Here is a 19,955-nt window from a genome sequence, read left to right on the forward strand (position 1 = left end):
TGCACTTGGTGATGGGAGCTCATTATGTCTTCTGCGATACCTTTCCATCCAAATAGCATATACTGTAGACTGCAAAATATAGCGAGAGATAAAAGAGTTTTACTTTTCTCCAATTCGCATTCTCAGTAATGAGCCTAATGAGACTTTCCCATTCCACTGTGAACTGACTTCACATTACCCCTTTCATTAACGCTTCCCACGCTTGTTTTGAGTAAGAGCACTTAAAAAATAGATGATGGATGGTCAAGGGGTCATGGCATAACACGCATGATGCATCAACATTTATAAGTAGAAGATATTACTAACAATTATTAATTAAATAAAACATATATTATCTTAGAATTTTTTTTTTTTGAGTAAAAATGGAGTAATACATAGAAGTAAAACTTAACTTCATTTTGGTGTTACATTATTTTAGAGTAAAAAATGCAGTAATACATTGCAGATGTGTTCTTAGGTATCTAACTGTCCATGTGGTAATTATGGTATTTTGTACATTCAATATTATATTCCAGTCTACTTTTTTATAAATTGGAAATTACTGCTAATATTCAGATTCAACGAAATCGTAGTGGAAAAAAACTTATACATATTTGCATTATATAGCATATAGAGCAAATAAGGGGAATAAAGGTTGGTGATATAAAGCGATCCAAATACAATAGTGAAGACTGACCACAAGGTTCACAAGACCAGAACTAATACAACATACAAGTGTTATAACTTATAACTAACTATCTTTTGCAGTTACTGACCACAACTAAAACGACCCATATAAAAGAAATGGTAATATAAGTTTTTATAACGATCTTCATAGTATTATACTTCGTTTACAGGTAACTGATTATATATTTCTCTGATTAAAAGATCGAAGGATTTAATTTTACAAATATACAAGAGTAACAAAATAGATGTAAATAACTAACAAAATCCACCTAATTGCTTCTTTTTTGTTGTGAATGAAGAGGGGAACTTGTGTTATTATTACTGTCGACCAGAAGGTCCATATATATACAAGGTATTAAACCGTCATAAGGTCATGTTTATCTTAACAAGATAAGGATAAGGATAAACAGTATGTTACAGATATACATGAAATATATACTAGATAAACTCATAGTCTCTGGTTGTCTTTATCATGTCCCGGATTGGGCCTGCAGTACGGGCTGGTCCATGGTCGATCATCATTTGGTTTATAACACTCCCCCTTGATCGACACATCCGGTACAAGTTCGTTGCATGCTTAATGTTGCCTCATTAAAACCTCTCCTGAAAAACCCCAAAACCAATGTGGCAAAATGGGAAACTAAGGACAGGAAAAAGAGTACAACACATGAACTCCCCCAGATGAATGCATCACTGTAGTAGACGCATTCCCATCTGGTATCCGAGTCTTCTTGAACGTTGAAGTTGCCTATGACTTGGTGAAGATGATCAGCTGGATTCTCCTTGAATGAACTTGTAAGTCTTGGACGTTGGTATGTCTTTTGGAACTCCATTAAGATGTGGTCAGGATGTACATCTTTGCTGCTGATCACTCCATGTCTTGGTTGAATTGATGGTGCTTCAAACGGTGCTCGGATGGACTTTATAATCTGCAATAAAACTTTACTTGCAGGTCCTTTTTCATGTCCCACGGATTCTCTTTGGTTATATGGCTTTCCCAAAATGTGGACATTCAATATATATTGAGTCATAGACCCAGAACACATACGAACAACTTTACTTCATATCTTTCGTTCATTCGGACTTATATCTCTTCGTATGTGCCAATGACTTTATCCATTGTAACCAATTATTCTTTATTTTCTTTTGTCGATCCATGTTGAGCTATAGACCTTGTCTATATTCGTTCATAATCATGAGTATCTAAGGTCATACCATCAATAATTATTTTCTGCAATGAAACTCATCACACAATGAATTCGCAGTCATACACTCATGTCCTTTGTACATGGTTATCGATCTTTTCTTGCTTTAGCAATGCTTATAATCATTAAGACACGACCAGACATCCTTCTGGTCACTATCCTGGTTTATGGTTCTCACTTAGGCGTGCTGACTTTATCATACACACACACACACGGCTATGATTTTTCTACAGACTTTCCATATGTAAAACATAGCCTGTTTAATCAATCGATAACTTGTATCATTGAACCTTTGAACCATTAAACCTTTTTCTCTCAGTTGGTCTTTATTATGATCACAAGGAATTATAATATTTTCTGTATGGACTGACTGCACTAAGTAAATACTTAGTCTTTCATATTACTTACAGCTGCTGTATATTACAATCCATAAACAACTTAGGAACAAAGCTTGTTCTATGAGAATTTCTTTATCATATTTCTATGGTACGTTGATACCTTTATCCAGTGATCCATTTGCTGCCTACTACACCATTATTTCTTTAGTAAATATCCAGACAAAATCAAACTTGATTTTCTGTAGTAGCATCCACCATATAGGAGCATATCTCTTTATAAATTGTTCCTTGGTCCTTGTGAGTATCCTTGTGTAATCAAGCTATACTTGAACGTTATTTAGAAGGAACATGGACACACTATACCATGTGGTCATGTCCTTTAATCTCACGGAAGTTCTTATCTCACAAGATCCATTCACTGGTTTCTTTCTTAGATGGCTTTTCTTTATGTACATGGTTACTACGCCCATCTGTCTTATAATTACTTTGAATTCTTTGAACACCCCACGTCCCTATATAGGTTTTATGAGTACTCTACGTGGGTTCATGATCCTCAGGTTATATCCTTCAAATCCAAGTACTACAATCTTTTTTGAGCTCTTATGTATGTAAATACATCTTTGGTGTTAACACTCTTTATCTTCAGTTTCATACTGTTCCAGACATGATCTAATTAGATTTTGAGATCTTATTATCCAAGACCTTTATACCTTGCAGTTTGGCGTCCCAAACTACATGGTCTGGTACCTTAGATGTGTGGTTGCGCAACCTTATTTCTCTGTCTGAACTGGTTTCTCTTATGAACTCGGATTTGTACGATTCTGAGCACCTTTCATTACTCTCCGAGGTTCCTTATTATTTGGAACTTATTTGTCTATCTCTAATAGACATTGTAGCAACTTGATTGTGTCTCTTAGACATCAAATTCGTGGTGCTTAAGCTGGTATGACATAGTCATTTTTTCTTTTCGGGTCTGTGTGTCTGGCATATATTTCTGCTAGCTTTTATATCTTTTGATCATATTCTTTTAGAACGTCTAGATCATAATCTTTGGCCTGAGGATCTTGCCAAGACAACTATGGTTGATACCATTATATTTCTCTTTTACTCTTTACTCTTTATCAGCCTGATAACTTTCTCCTTTCAAAGTTGGATAATTAGATTACTATCTTTGTAATCTGTGTTCTTGGCCACTTGATTAAATCATCCATGTTTGGCACAAGATACATTATAGTTTCGTGGAGGAAGTCTTATTTATCTAATATATATTCCCAATCCTCATCTGAGGTTCCATCTTAAATGGCACACATATATGTGGTGGAATATTCGTATTTTCTTAAGATGGTTCGTGTATATGTCTGGTTTATGACCCTTAATCATTCAGAGGTGGGAATGTCTATGCTTATATGTATGGCCTGATGTAAATCAATATTTATATACATAATGTCCTTAAGCTTTAGGCAGGACGTGGGTGATGTACCATTAGTGAGAGCTTTAAAGCTTTCCAGCCGTGTATATTATGGTTGTAAACCATGGAATCCGAATTTATGATATGATCATGGACTGTGGGTTTTAGTCCTCTCTCCCCCTCATGAACATACTCATAATTTTGTAGTGCTTAGGACAGTGGAGCCTTAATTATTTTAGTGATTTTCCCTTTTGTGTACTTATAACACATTGTGAGATTTTATGGGATCACTTTTGTGCCTTAATTAATTTTTCACCGTGTTTTGGACCAAGATGGCTAATCTGGTCATGCCATTAGTGTTTATTTCGTGGTGAACCATACTGGTTACCATGGCTTTATGCCTCTTTCATACTGATCCTTAGCATAGAATAAATCAGTAGAAAATATGGGTATAGGCATTAATTGATTTCTTTATAACTCAATGGGTCTGAATAATGTCGTGTCTTTTGCCATTGTCAGTACCAATTAATTGATTTCAAGTGATTGTAGGAAGGTAAAGTTGAACCTATACAATCAAGATGAAGTTAAATCTATGCGATAAATCAATCTATCAGTGAACTGACTCATTAGTCTACACCCAACAATTGATTTTATGTGATTGCAGGAAGGTAAAATTAAACCTATACAATCAAGGTAAAGTTAAACCATGCTTGAAATCAACTATCAGTGGACTGATTATCCTTTTATTAAAGTTTTATTTGTTATTTAATCAAGAATCATCAAGCAAGACCAAGCAAGATAATATATAAAAACAAATTCGTGAATCATCAAGTAGGTCAAAAGCAAATCACAAAATTATAGACTTAAAATAAAATTATCATGTCAGGATCTTTCTTTTAGTCAATGTATAAGCCGGCCTCACAATCTATATTACTCCACACGGCTTTCTTGGATTCATCCTGATCCAATGCCTCAGGATATCTCATCTCACTGTTTTGTTCCTCAATGCATCTTTTCTGAAGTTTCTCAAATCTGTCAATGTTATCTTTAATTTTCTGCTTTCTTTGCTCAGTTGCCAATAGGTATGACAATAGGTCATTATAGGTTGTGAAACCTTTAGCTGTATATGATAGCAACCGATCCTTTAGATTGAATGTGGAATATGTTTTATACAGTAGATCATTATCTGTAACCACTTCATCACATAGTTCAAGACTATGGGCGATTTTCATTAGAGCAGAATCGTATTCTTCCACCGATTTACAATCCTGGAACCTGAGTATCTTCCAATCATTCATGGCCTTTCGCCATAATTCCATTGAGTATATGGATTTTAGTTTTATCCAAAGATCATAAGGATCCTCAATACTTTCGTACTTATTTCTCAGTTCCTCAGTGAGATGAGAGCGCATAATTGTTATGGCTCTATGCTTTTCACTTTCAACTTCATCATTTCTTTCAATGATACATTTCCCGAGTCCTCTAGACTTCAGGGCAATTGAAGTGTTCATTTTCCATTCTGGATAATTATCTCCAGAGATATCTAGGGCAGCATAATCCGAAGGCTCAAATCTCGACATCTGAAATCATTAATAAATTCATGATGTAGAATTCTTGCAACCAATTCAAATAATTAGTGCATATGATTTCATAAGTCTATCTATAATACTTTAGGCTACACGGCTCATGTTTTGTGATGCTTAGGCCTTACGGCTTTAATCTCAATCAAGGGCACAAGGCCGCATGTATGAACCAATGCATTATGCCTCACGGCCATTCAGTATGATTGATAACAAAAACACAATGCCACACGATCTATATCAATCAAATAATCTAGCAACCTAACTCTCATTCAATATGTAAATTCTTTAAATCAATCTTTCAGGTTTTAAGTAATTAGAGATTTAAGGTTTCAAGGCCTTTAGGAATATCAATCAAGATTAAGGGTTTCAAGGCTTTAAGGATTTCGAATCTTGAGATTAGATTTATTAATCAATTTATCAATCCTAACATCTCAGATCATCAATCATCAAACAAAGACATTTTAAAACCGATTTAAACTTTTAGGGTTTCAGTTTGAGTGATTTAGATTCGAATTTAAACAATCTTATCAATAGCTCTAGGTGATCAAACAATCAAAGTTTAAATCAAACAATTTAAAACCGATTTTCCAAAATTAGGGTTTTTAGGAGATTTCGAAAAACTTTGATCTTTGATCAAGGGGATTTGATTTGAGATTCAAAATCATTAAGACTTTGATTTTAATTGATCAATGGATCAATCTCGAATTATGGTTTAGGGGATCGGACTTATTCGAGCTCCGATTTACTCTTTAGGGTTTGATCTATTTTCCCTATGGCTTTCATCTTTAGAGTTCTGATTTTAGGGTTTCAATCTTTACAAAACAACCATGTTCAATTCATGTTCTCAGAATTAGGATTACCTTTGTTTTGCATATTGTAGAAACCGGACCACCAAGATGAACCTCGAACGGACGCGAGCTGGCTGCTTCGGGATCGCGAGCTGAGAGGATGCGATCGGGTTAGGTTTGTTAGGTCGCGATCGCCTTGGTTGTCTCTCGCGAACGGGTTGAGGCTGATCGTCGGATCGAGCTGAGGCAGTGACGGGAACGCGAGACGGGATTGAGTTCAAGGGTTCGTCTGAGCTGAGATCGGGATGAAGCTGAGACGGTAATGCTTGCTGGAACGGAATCAAGAACGAATTAGGGTTCTTCGGGATTAGGGTTCCAAAAGACCAAGGCGGCGCCGTCTATTGTTTCTGCGAGTGTGGGCGTCTGAGATCGGATTGACGAACGGTTTTCGCTGATAGATTCGTCTTGTCTAGAGCTTCAATTTGATATGTGGCTCGTCGTCTGGTTCCTCGGGGTTTGAGAGATAGATTGATTTTAAGTTACGCCTGGATTAGGGTTTATGTGTGACGGATTTTTGTTTAGGTTTTGTCTCAGGGTTTTGGAGTCTATCGTGCTGATAACGTGTTGTGAATGAAGAGGGGAACTTGTGTTATTATTACTGTCGACCAGAAGGTCCATATATATACAAGGTATTAGACCGTCATAAGGTCATGTTTATCCTAACAAGATAAGGATAAGGATAAACACTATGTTACAGATATACATGGAATATATACTAGATAAACACATAGTCTCTGGTTGTCTTTATCATGTCCCGGATTGGACCTGCAGTACGGGCTGATCCATGGTCGATCATCATTTGGTTTATAACATTTTTCTTTTACTTACAAGTGTTTTAATACAAGTCAAAAGCTCTTCCGCATCGTACTAATTTCATTTGTTTTTCAATCAAACCAAAAACAAAAACAAAAACAAAAACTTTCAATTTTCAATTTTAATTTTCATTTTTTGATTTATAATTTTATATTTTACTAGTATTATCACCCGTGAATTTTTGATTGTATTTAAAATATTATATTTAATCTATTCAGATTTATTTATATTTTTATTTAATAAGACTTTTCAAAAATATAATTTTTTAATGATTAATATAATAAAAAAATGAACAGTAATATTAAACATGTATGTAAAATAGTCAAATTTTTATTTAACAAAAAAGCGTAAGATAGTTGAATATGATATACTGTAAAGAAACAGATTTGTGAAATTATAACCAATACCCAATTTTGTTTGTAACACCATAGTAGAAAATGCTCTAATACTCTTTATAAAAAAGAATATGCTCTAATACCTTTTTATTCGGTAAAGTGTTAGGTTTTTTTACCAAAAGAAGTGCTAGTTTTTTTTTTCTTTCCACGTTTTTAAACAGCATCACATCACTATCTGTTAGCCACAATATAAGATTTCTTCAAAGCTACAAATATTTTTTTTCAAAGAGTAACATAAGAGAGATAATCCAAAAAGAAATAAGAATACACTTGTTTTCGGATTATGTTGGTCCTGCTCTTGTACTATGTTGCACAACAAAAGCTATATTGTGTGTATCCATCAAAAGTAAACAAAACAAGCACATAAGGAAGACCAACGTGATTAGATTAGGTTTTATCTAGACAGTAGAGGAGTCTTTTTGGTTTCCCTATCACATGAATTTCTTAAGCCTCATTTGTTGCTTTCCAATTATTGTAACTTTTTTTTCTTCTTGTGGCATGTCTCAAAAAATTTAATGGCCTTGTACGTTTGCTTTAAGGTAAGTCTCTCTTACTCTTCTTCCCTGAATTATCAGCACAATACAAAATAAGAATTTCCAGCAAAATGCAGAACTGACCTAATTCGGTTTGAAAAAGTTATTGACTTGTTTGGTTTTCACCCACTATTTAGTTTTTGCTTATATCTATTAAGCCAAAAGAAAATGAAACCAGTTAGTAGATTAGAAGAGTTTGAATGTTTCTAGAGTTACTGACCAGGACTTTAGGTTCTTTAGCCTACTATGGAGTACGCTCAGTAGTCTACCCGTCCACATCAACTTGTGATTCTTTTCTCAATTCATGAAAGGAATTTGAAGACTATACTTGTGCCACATATTGACCAGAGATTATGTTGATATGGATCCAGAGTTATGGATTTGATATTGTGGTTACCGTTAGTTGAAGTTTTCGATCCACCTGCTTAAAAATTGAAATTTCATCGTATTTTAAAGAGAGTTTGTTACAATAAATTTACGAACTAAAATTTTTTGAAAGCAAGTAAAAATTTACATTATCGGCATTTTGAGTTTATGCAGAGAAAGAGTAACTTTTCCGAAATTGTGGGTTTATGGGTGTCACAATGTATGATGTGAGAAATTTCAGGAATTTTCTAGTTTATATTGATTTTCTTTTAAAAACAGCTGAGATAAAAAGACGAAATTGTTTTTGCATTATTATTATTATTTTTTTTGCATTTATGCTTTTACAAAATTGTAAAGCATGTATCAGAATTTTATTGTTTTCTAATTGTTTGTCAAAAAATTTCACATGGCAATTGTTTTTTTTTGTTTTCTAATACTTTTTCCGTAGCAGTTTCTGATTTGCTAGATAATTTGAGCTTTAATATATAACTAGATTTTAACCCGCACTTCCGTGTGGATATTTTTTCATTTTATAAATATATTTGATGTTATTAAAAATATTTTAAATATATAATTTCTATTTTAGTATTATATTGATATATGTTATTTAAGTTTTCTTTTATTTTTAATTAAAATTTCAAAAAATTAGATTGTTTTAATTTTTACAACATATATAGTTTGTTTTTCCGTGATGCATTTCAAAAAGTTATTTTTTATTATCTATGATTTTATTTTTATAAAATTTGAAGTATTATCATTTTGAGTTGAATATTTATTTTAAAATTTTATATTTTGTCAAAAAAACTTTGAAAAATTACACTATTATTTTTGAATTTTGAAAATTACTGGAATTTTGAATTTTTTTGTTACAACATTAATAAATCATTTTATAAAAAGTAACTGAAATTTTGGTAATATTTTCTAAATTTTTCTCAATATATTTTATTATAATTACAATATAAAATATTGTAATTAAAATTTGATTTGTCATTAATATTTCAAATGAATTACTAAAATTTTATAGTTTTCTAATAACATATATTTTAAATATTATATGAACAAAATGTTGTTATATACTATTATATTTTTGTATATAATTTTTTTAAAAAATATACTGTTGAGAGTTTAAAAAGATAATATATAGTTGTAGATATAAAAGTTTAACCTATGTTAATAAATTTGTTTTTTTAATATTATATAGTTTACAAATTTTAACCCATTTTAATGATGTGTGATAATTTATTTAAATGAAAAAAAAATTATAATAAATTTTGTTAATTTACCTATTTAATATAATTTTGTAATATTTAATTCATATAGCACTTCTATTTTTATATAATACAAAATATAATTACAGAATGTGTGAAAAATAGTATATAATTTTTATTTACTTGTTTATAATAAAATTTTAGTTAACATTGATTTATAATAATATTATATTTCTAATTACGAAATTAAATAATATGTTATTTTATAAAATATTTAAATGTTTAAGTAAGATTTTGTTAGATTCTTTCTCAATAGATTTTGTTATAATTAAAAAATAAAATTCAAATTTATAGTTGGTTTATTATTAATTTAAATAATTAAATATTTCATGTTAAATAGTTCTTTAAGTGGTCCTACTATGACTTGTTAATGGTAGAAAAAATAGGACCCTAAATTAATAGATTAGATATAAAATATTATAATTAAAATTTAATTTGTCATTAATATTTTAAATGAATTACTAAAATTTTATAGTTTTCGAATAACATATATTTTAAATAGTATATGAACTAAATGTTATTATATACTGTTATATTTTTGTATATAATGTTTTTTTAAAATATACTGTTGAGAGTTAAAAAAGATAATATATAGTTGTAGATATAAAATTTTAACCTATGTTAATAATTTTTTTTTTAATATTATATAGTTTACAAATTTTAACTCATTTTAATGATAAGTGATAATTTATTTAAATGAAAAAAAATTATAATAAAATTTGTTAATTTACCTATTTAATATAATTTTGTCATATTTAATTCATAGAGCACTTTTATTTTTATATAATACAAAATATAATTACAGAATTTATAAAAAATAGTATATAATTTTTATTTACCTGTTTTATAATAAAATTTTTGTTAACATTGATTTATAATAATATTATATTTCTAATTACGAAATTAATTAATATGTTATTTTATAAAATATTTAAATATTTAAGTAAGATTTTGTTAGATTCTTTCTCAATAGATTTAGTTATAATTAGAAAATAAAACCCAAATTTATAGTTGGTTCATTATTAATTTAAATAATCAAATATTTCATGTTAAATAGTTCTTTAATTGGTCATACTATGACTTGTTAATGGTAGATAAAAATAGGACCCTAAATTAATAGATTAGATATAAAATATTATAATTAAAATTTGATTTGTCATTAATATTTTAAATGAATTACTAAAATTTTATAGGTTTCTAATAACATATATTTTAAATAGTATATGAACTAAATGTTATTATATACTGTTATATTTTTGTATATAATGTTTTTTTAAAATATACTGTTGAGAGTTTAAAAAGATAATATATAGTTGTAGATATAAAAGTTTAACCTATGTTAATAATTTTTTTTTTAAATATTATATAGTTTACAAATTTTAACTCATTTTAATGATGAGTGATAATTTATTTAAATGAAAAAAAAATTATAATAAAATTTGTTAATTTACCTATTTAATATAATTTTGTCATATTTAATTCATATAGCACTTCTATTTTTATATAATACAAAATATAATTATAGAATTTATAAAAAATAGTATATAATTTTTATTTACTTTTTTTATAATAAAATTTTAGTTAACATTGATTTATAACAATATTATATTTCTAATTACGAAATTAATTAATATGTTAGTTTATAAAATATTTAAATGTTTAAGTAAGATTTTGTTAGATTTTTTCTCAACAGATTTTGTTATAATTAAAAAAATAAAATTCAAATTTATAGTTGGTTTATTATTAATGTAAATAATCAAATATTTCATGTTAAATAGTTCTTTAAGTGGTCCTACTATGACTTGTTAATGGTAGATAAAAATCGGATCCTAAATTAATAGATTAGATGGATATCACTAAAGATGTTATAAATTAAGTGATGAATGTCCATAACCGGCCCGGTCCATAACCGGCCCAAACCCTAGAAGAAAGAGACATAGCTTTAGAGAGAAGGAAACTCTATTTCCTTTTCCTTGTATATGTAATCTTTTCATTTATGCATTTAGTAGTTATCCTAAATCTAGTTGGATTATGATTTGTACTCTTTCCTTTTATCTCTATCTTGTAAACCTTATATAAGGGATGTCTTATTCATTAATGAAAGATATAGAATTCCCATTATTTTACAACACGTTATCAGCACGATTGTTCTCTGCAATCTAAGCTAAAATCGCCAATCCCTTAAACCTAACCTAGGCGGCGACTTTAACCTAATCCCGACGAACCCTAATTCGTCCTAGCTCGCGTTCCAGCTCGTGAGGAACTGATCAGCTCCATCCCTAAGGTGTTCCTGATCCTAGACGACCTCAGCTTCCGTTCGCATCACAGCCAGCTCGTGTTCCTGATCAACCAGCTCGCAATCCCGATCAGCCGCTTGCAAACCCGATAGGAAGCAGACTCGTCCCGTCCCGTTCAGCTCGCATCCGACGACAGCCAGCTCGCGTCCGTCAGTGTGCAGCTCGAGGTTCATTCGTTCTCTTTGGTGGTCCGGTTTCAACCCTACAAACAAAGGTATACCAATTAATCTAAGAACATAATGATCAAACCCTAAAACCCTAATCCATTATTATGGAAATCCAATGTTCTTGATAAACCCTAAAAATTGGTATAACCTAAAACTGATCATCTTATAATCACTAGATTGAAATCGATTCCATTAGAACATGTTGATTGATTGTTCTGATATGAATTATGAAAACCCTAAATCTTGGAATCAAAACCCTAAAACCCTAAAGCTTGAAATCGATTTTAAATTGTTCTTGCTTGATTGAATGATTGATGATCTGAGTTTTAAGATTAATAGATTGATTGAATCTCGAAACTAAAATCTTAAGGCCTTGAAACCCTTAACCTCATGTTGATAAAATCGGCCACTTAAATGTTTGAAACTCTAAATCTCGTTTTAAATTCCTAAAGGCCTTGAAACCTTGATCTCATATTGCTAAAATCGAATTCTAGTATTGCTTAAATCAAAACTCTAATTTTCATAATAAGAAACCGATTGATTAGGGTTGTTTGCATAAACATATAAAACTGAATATGAATTGCATTCGTTTTGTTTTAAAATATCGACCAGCATGACATATAGATCGTATAAACTTGAATAGTTTGCATCATAGAATTGTATGGTCGTGCGGCCTAATATAGAATCTATGATTGATCGCACCATGGTCATTTTAGATTGTTTGAAAACATGATTGTATAAGACTTTCTTGTGGCCGAGATTATTGATTGTCTTGCGGCCACATGATCACATTGTGAAACCCTAAATTTCGAATGATAATGTGATTCAGATGTCGAAAATCTCAAACCTAGACTATGCTGCCCTTAATCTCCCCGGAGACAACTATTTGCATTGGGCACTTGACACAAAGATTGACTTGTGGTCAAAGGAACTCGGTGATGCTATCATCGAGGGCAACAATGAGACTGATACGAATCAGTACAGGGCTATAAGTATTATACGCCACCATCTCATTGAGGGTCTAAAAGATCAGTACCTCACCATGGAGAATTCACTAGACCTTTGGACCGCTTTACAGCGACGATATGATCACCAGAAAACGGTGCTATTACCAAAGGCTAAACATGTGTGGAAGAATCTCAGATTCATGGACTATAAGTCTGTGGATGAATACAATTCAATATTGTTTAAGATAGTCTCAATGATGAGACTTTGTGGTGAGGAAGTAACCGAGAAAGAGTTGCTTGATAAAACATTCTCCACGTTCCATTCGACGAATGTGTTGCTGCAACAACAGTATAGAAAGAGAGGCTTCGCCTCATACACTGATCTGATCTCGTGCCTACTCCTGGCCGAGGCTAATAATGAACTCCTGATGAAAAACAGTGAGATGGGACCCATAGGAACAACAACATTACCAGAAGCCAATGAGGCTGAAAAGAAAGATCCCAAAGAGTGCAACCACGTCCATGATGATAAGAGATCACACGGCAAACCGGCAAGGAAACCACAATAACCGTGGTCGTGGTTCCAGCTATGGCCGTGGCCGAGGCAGTTATGGCCGTGGTCGAGGCGGCATATCCAAACCGTCTAACTCGACCAAATCAGCTTGTCACAGATGCAGGATGAGTAACCATTGGGCCAAGAATTGTAGAACCCCTAAACATCTATGTGAGCTCTATCAAGAGAACCTTAAGAACAAGAACCCGGAAGCCCATATGGTTCATGATACCGGGTATGATGCTGATGTTGATTCCGACCTTGAAAAGGACGACCTCTTGGATTTTGAGACTTCTGATTGTCTCAAAGACTAAAATCGACATCTTGTCTTATTATTTTATGAAATGCTTTGAGTTTATTGTTATTATATCTTGCCTGATTTTGCTTGATAATGTGAATGATTTTATTGATAAAGAAATTGCCTAAAGGGCATTATAGTACGGTTATAGTAGCCTGGTAAGAAATCTATGGCTTAGGCATTGCCTAAAGGGCATTATATACACCCAAGAATGTATGACCCATTGAGTTAATATGGTTTCCAAATAGAAACAATGGGCAAAAGGAAACAAGTTCCTTCAGATTTAAGAAAGAAAGAAAACGCCTAAGACCCTTTTAAGAAAGTGGTCAAGACTATACTTATGTAATCTACTGATCTAAACTATGCTACAGATCAGTATGATAAGAGGCAAGAGCCGTGGTGATCATACTGATATATCCCAAGAAAATTATACACTTTATGGCAAGACTGGATTAGCCATCCTAGTCTAAACTTGATGCAAAGATTGATATTGAGAAGGCACAAAGAGTTATCCCATAAGATCTCACGTTGTGAAACATGTACACAAAGGGAAACTCATTAGGCTTTATTGTCGTAAGCATCACGAAATTATAGTATGTTCATGAGGGGGAGAGAGGATAAACCCGTGATACATGATCAATACTACAAATTCGTGAACAAATTCGTGAACCATGGTCTATGACCATGATATAAACGGCTTGGCCGTGCAGTCCATTACCTATAAGGATCCATCATAAAGCTTAGGGACATCATGGATTTACATGTATATAAAGTAAAAATATATCAGGCCATATAAGTGAGCATAGATATTCCAATCTCAGATTGAATACGGGTCATAAACCAGACATACACCATCTTAAGAGACTTTGAATAAACCACCACAGACATATGTGCCGTCTAAGATGGAACCTCAGAAGAGGATTGGGAATATATGTTGGATAAGAGTATGAATTTCTCCCACGACTTCTAAGAGACCTTGAGCCAAATATGGGTGATCAGAAAGTGGCCAGGTACACGGATTGCATGATCAATGAATCCGACTATCCAACATTAAAAGGAGAAAGCTATAAGCTGGTAAAGAGTAAAGAATGATAAGAAACAGAATGGTATCAACCATCATTGTCTTGGCAAAGATCCTCGGATTAGAATTATAGACGTCCAAAGAAAGAAAAGATTATACATAGCTAGCTAATCGAGATGCCAGACTCTGACCCGAAAAGAAAAGAAAAGAATGACTAAGTCATAACCAGCTTAGCACCAAACGAAATCTGATGTACTAGAAAGAGACACAGTCAAGTTGTTACAGAGTCTATACAAGATAGACCAAAGTGTTCCATAAGATAAGGAACCTCGGAAAGAAAAAGAGAAAGGTGCATAATACAAATCCGAGGTCATAAGGAAACAAGACCAGACATTGAGAAAAGGCTGCGTAGCTAAACATCTAAGGTACCAAACCATGTAGTTTGGGACGCCAAGCTACTAGGTAACAAAGGTCCTAGATAATGAAATCTCAAATCGATTAGATCATGTCTGGAACACAATGGAACCATATATAAGTGTCGACACAGAAAGATATATTTGTACATAAGAGAGTAGCACTTGAACATTAAGATATAAACGAGGATCAGAACCCACGAAAGAGTACTCATAAAGATTAAAGATTAGATTGAAAAGATAAACGTGGGGTTTAAATTATCTATAAAGAAGAGATATGCGTATTGGCCATACGTACATATACAGAAACACCATCTGATATAAACCACTGAAATAGATGGGTCTTGTGAGGGAAAAGAAACCGTGAGATATGGTACATGATCACGAGGTCTAAAGGTGTTCATGTTTCCTACTAACAACATATAATCATAGCTTGTTACACAAGGATACTCACATAGACCATGGAACAAATTATAAGGAGATAAACTCCTATGTGGTGGATGCTGCCACACAATTTCAAAATTGACAAAGGTCTCGTCATAAAAAAAAATTAGATTGACATATAAAGATGTAGTAAGCAGCATATGGATCACTGGATAAAATACAACATTGTTCCTAAGCTGTTCATGGACTGAAACAAAGCAGCTGCATATAGTATGTAATACTAGTAAAGGAGTTCTATAAGAACGATCAAATTCAGTTCATATGTAAACTAATAAAGAAATTCGAATTCTTTGTGTTTATACTAAACCAACCTAAAGAGACCAACCTAAAGAGAGGTTAAAATGTTTATACAGATCTGTGACACTAGCATGGACCGACTAGATTGTAGTACGGGCTAGTGGAAAAGAAATATCATCCCAAAGAAAGGTAATTCGGATTGCCTCAGCTTGCTACCTCAGATAGTATGTTCTCCGGATAGAACAATCCAACATCAGATCCCTTAGATAAGGATCCGGCATAGCAGAACAGTCTGCTGCCGGTGTGAGGCTGAGAGGAGACATTAATCTATCCTTCTCGATCTGATACCAATAGGTTGCAGTCCATAAGAATGTGTGATCGAAGTCCATGACCTAATGTATATTCAGTGTGTGATATGATCCACAGCAGAGAGGTCATGGGACGCCATCAAGATATGGATAAAGGACTGCAATGTCTGATATATATGGCATTACCGAATGCAAGAGAGATTGATAACCGAGGTCCACAAATGTATTTGGCCGCAGAGCCATAGTTTGATAAGACTATAAAATCCTTGCAGCAATGATCTTGGACGCTCATGGAACGAGTTGCGGACATATATAGACAATGTCTATAATTCAAAACATGAATCGATCAGAATACAGTATGGTCGATTGTAGTCCGCACTTTATCATCATAACCAATCATAATAGCCAAGGTATTCGAGAGCTTATGTGGTTGAGATCTATGACTCAACATGATAATAGAGAAAGATCAATGGACAAGATATTGGTACACATCCGTGTAGAAGATACACCGGATCATAGGTTTACAACCTGAGATTATTAAGTCATGGAACCATGCTCGGTATATTGTCCATATACACACGATTTGTAAAGACTCATGCACACATGAGTTTCCAAAGAACCGACAGTGATCTTCGAGTACAATGCAATCCGCATTGCTCAGCACATCTACTTTACTAAGACACACGATGTCAAAGGACATGAGAAAAGGCCGAAGAGGTCGAATTGGTCCAATTACGATTCAGTAATAACTTGACCGATTTGTTTACTTCCCACCTGCACGTTCAGGAAGATCACACATCAGATGCGTAAACTAAAGAACTTCCACTGAGGTTCACATCAGGGGAGTAGTACGTGTTGTACTATTTTTCCTTCATCATGGTTTTGTCCCACTGGGTTTTTCCTGATAAGGTTTTAATGATGCAACGTGAAGCGTATTACAATCATGTATGGTTATGACATCAAAGGGAAAGTGTTATAAATCAAGTGATGAATGTCCATAACCGGCCCGGTCCATAACCGACCCAAACCCTAGAAGAAAGAGACATAGCCGAAACCCTAGAGAGAGGAGAGAGAGGCGGCTGCATGCCTTAGAAGAGAGAAAGAGGCGGCCACAAGCTTTAGAGAAAAGGAAACCCTATTTTCTTTTCCTTGTATATGTAATCTTTCCATTTATGTATTTAGTAGTTATCTTAAATCTAGTTGGATTATGATTTGTACTCTTTCCTTTTATCTCCATCTTGTAAACCTTATATAAGGGATGTCTTATTCATTAATGAAAGATATAGAATTCCCATTCTTTTACATCAAAAAAGACAAATATTGTCAGAAAGGATGAATATTTCTGGTAAGACCATTCACATTAGTGAAGAATCCAACTTGCTTGTAGGGAAGATACGATCTGTGTTTCCCTTCTTCCTTCATTGTTCTGTTCCTCATGTAAAGCTTCTCGTGCCCCGACTTTGTCCTCTTCCTCGACGACGTTGTTTCCTCTTTTCCCTTTGCTGACTTATTCTCCGCCTCCATTTACTTCTTATCATCTTCACTGGTCAACTTCGCCGCCGCAGAAGAAGAAGACGAAGACTGGTCCTTGTCCCCACCGCTAACGTTACTGTTCAAGAAAACAAACGCGTTTCTTCCGTCGCTGTTGCTTCTCAAGACGAGATCCCTAAACCTCCATAGCTTCGAGAATCCCGTGGAGTTTCGGCAAGTTTCCGGCGACGCTTCCGCAACCGTTCCGCCCGGCCACGATCAGTACGGTCCCAAAGGATCGAGTTTTGAACCCTCCTCCGTGCTCTTACCGTCGCCGTCTCCGTCGCGATCCTCCACAAAGAGTTTTCTAAGACGCGGCCGGACAGTCTCGTTGCTGTCATCGGTCGCTGAAACGCCGTCTTTTTCGTAATCGAAGAGGAGGTCGCTGTTGAACAGAGGGTAAGCAGGACGGATGTGACCGTCCTCGAAAGCTTCTTCCGCGGCGATTGGATATCCTTCTGCGTTTACATAAGCAAAAGAGAATTCTTCTTCATCATCATCTTCTCCTTCTTCTGGAAACCTCAACTTCTTGCTGAAATCCTCGGTTAATCGGCCATCATCGATGCCTTTCTCCGGCGGAGAATGTTAATTTATTTCTTCACCAAGACCTAATTTAGATTTGCCTTGATTCAATCCTAACATGTTTCTAAACAAAGCAGAAGCACTAACCTTGATCCATGCTTAGATGCAATCCCACCAATTGATGTTCTCCTCTTTCATCTTTTCCTTTTGGTGATTTTCTTGATGGACAAGAAATCCCAAACCTTTCTTAATCTCTCTTGTTGATAATCAGTATTATTATTATGTGTTTTGAAAGACTTTTGTTTTCTTCCGTGTGCAAAAGACGATGCACGAGATCTTTTATATTAGTCAAAGGGTTGTGTGTGTTAAGCAACACAACTCTCCACAATTCCAACATAACTCTTTGATATAATAACCGTACCACAATGTATACTCATATATGTTATATACCATTCTTTAATATATATAGCATATATGTATATAATTATGAGATTAAGGACATTTATAAATATAAGGTAAAGTAGGAAGGTTATCAATACACCCGGATTCTAATTCATTAATCGAAACCAATCCATCACGGTATAGCCTTTTATATTAGAATCTAAAAACATTAATATCAACTTGAACTTTATATTAAACCAATAGATACATATGTCATATAGAATATAAAATATTCTTACATTCTCCCACTTGACTTTTGTGTCGACTTAAGGGTTCAATAACTTTAATGTGCACTTTTATATCAAGTTCACTTGATCTTTACTAAAATTAAAACTGATCGAATCATGGCGGTTGTATGTCATTTAATCGGCATAGTCTCTTCCATGTACCACAAACCAATTCTAACTTTATATTATCCTTACATGAGAAGAACCTTTATTTCTCAAACCAACTATATGTTATCTACGAACCATAAGTGTATACATATACTTTAATGATAACATGATTAATAAATCAGAAACATAACTTTATGTGAATTCTCAGTGTCAAATACATAATGAGCATCCCATAACTAAATAGCAAAGCCTTATCTATAATACCCATACGCTCTACATGGCCATTGAACGCCTTGGGTGGTAAACCTTTAGTTAGCGGATCCGCTACCATCATGTCCGTCCTTATGTGCTCGAATGACACTCTCTGTTTCTGAACTTCTTCTTTAACAGACAGGTACTTCAACTCCATGTGCTTAGCACCCTTCGAGTACTTGTCGTTCTTGGAAAAGAAGACAGCTGCAGAATTATCGCAGTAAATTCTCAGCGGCTTGGCTATAGTGTCGACAATCCGAAGCCCTGAGATAAAGTTCCGCAGCCATAGTGCATGAACTGTGGCCTCAAAGCATGACACAAATTCAGCCTCCATAGTGGAAGTAGCAATGACAGACTGCTTTCCACTCTTCCATGATATTGCTCCCCCAACTAATAGGAACAAGTAGCCAAAATTTTCTGCTATCAACGCATCCAGCATAGTTTGAATCTGAATATCCAATGACTTCCAGCTGATCAGATCTCTTATATGTAAGCATGTGCTCTTTGGTGCCTTGCAAGTACCTGATAACCTTCTTTGCAGCTTTCCAGTGGTCCATTCCGGGATTACTTTGATATCGACCCAACATTCCAATAGCAAAGTTGATATCGGGTCGAGTACATGTTTGAACATAGTTCAAACTCCCAACCACCGATGCATAGGGAATTCTTTCCATTTTCTTACGCTCCAATTCATTCTTAGGACATTGCATTTTACTGAACTTATCCCCCTTCTGAATTGGAGCTATTCCTGCAGCGCATTTTTCCAT

The 19,955-nt window shown here is 33.7% G+C and overlaps 1 protein-coding gene and 1 pseudogene across 1 annotated transcript; one reads left to right on the forward strand and one right to left on the reverse strand.

The window, feature by feature from the left end:
- Positions 1–12,716: 12,716 nt before the first annotated feature.
- Positions 12,717–13,701, forward strand: LOC125590510. Its single transcript, XM_048764097.1, has 2 exons — positions 12,717–13,342; positions 13,422–13,701. Exons 1-2 carry the CDS (start codon positions 12,717–12,719, stop codon positions 13,699–13,701), a joined length of 906 nt encoding a protein of 301 aa, XP_048620054.1.
- Positions 13,702–17,431: 3,730 nt separating this feature from the next.
- LOC125590511 lies at positions 17,432–19,955 on the reverse strand (annotated as a pseudogene).

Source organism: Brassica napus, chromosome C7 (genome assembly GCF_020379485.1).
Source record: "Brassica napus cultivar Da-Ae chromosome C7, Da-Ae, whole genome shotgun sequence".
Taxonomy (NCBI): Eukaryota; Viridiplantae; Streptophyta; class Magnoliopsida; order Brassicales; family Brassicaceae; genus Brassica; species Brassica napus.

Coding starts and splice junctions, on each gene's coding strand:
- LOC125590510 (XM_048764097.1), top strand. CDS start 12,717: ATGTCGAAAATCTCAAACCTAGACTATGCTGCCCTTAATCTCCCCGGA. Junction 13,343..13,421: donor GAAAAGAAAGATCCCAAAGA/GTGCAACCACGT, acceptor TCGTGGTTCCAG/CTATGGCCGTGGCCGAGGCA.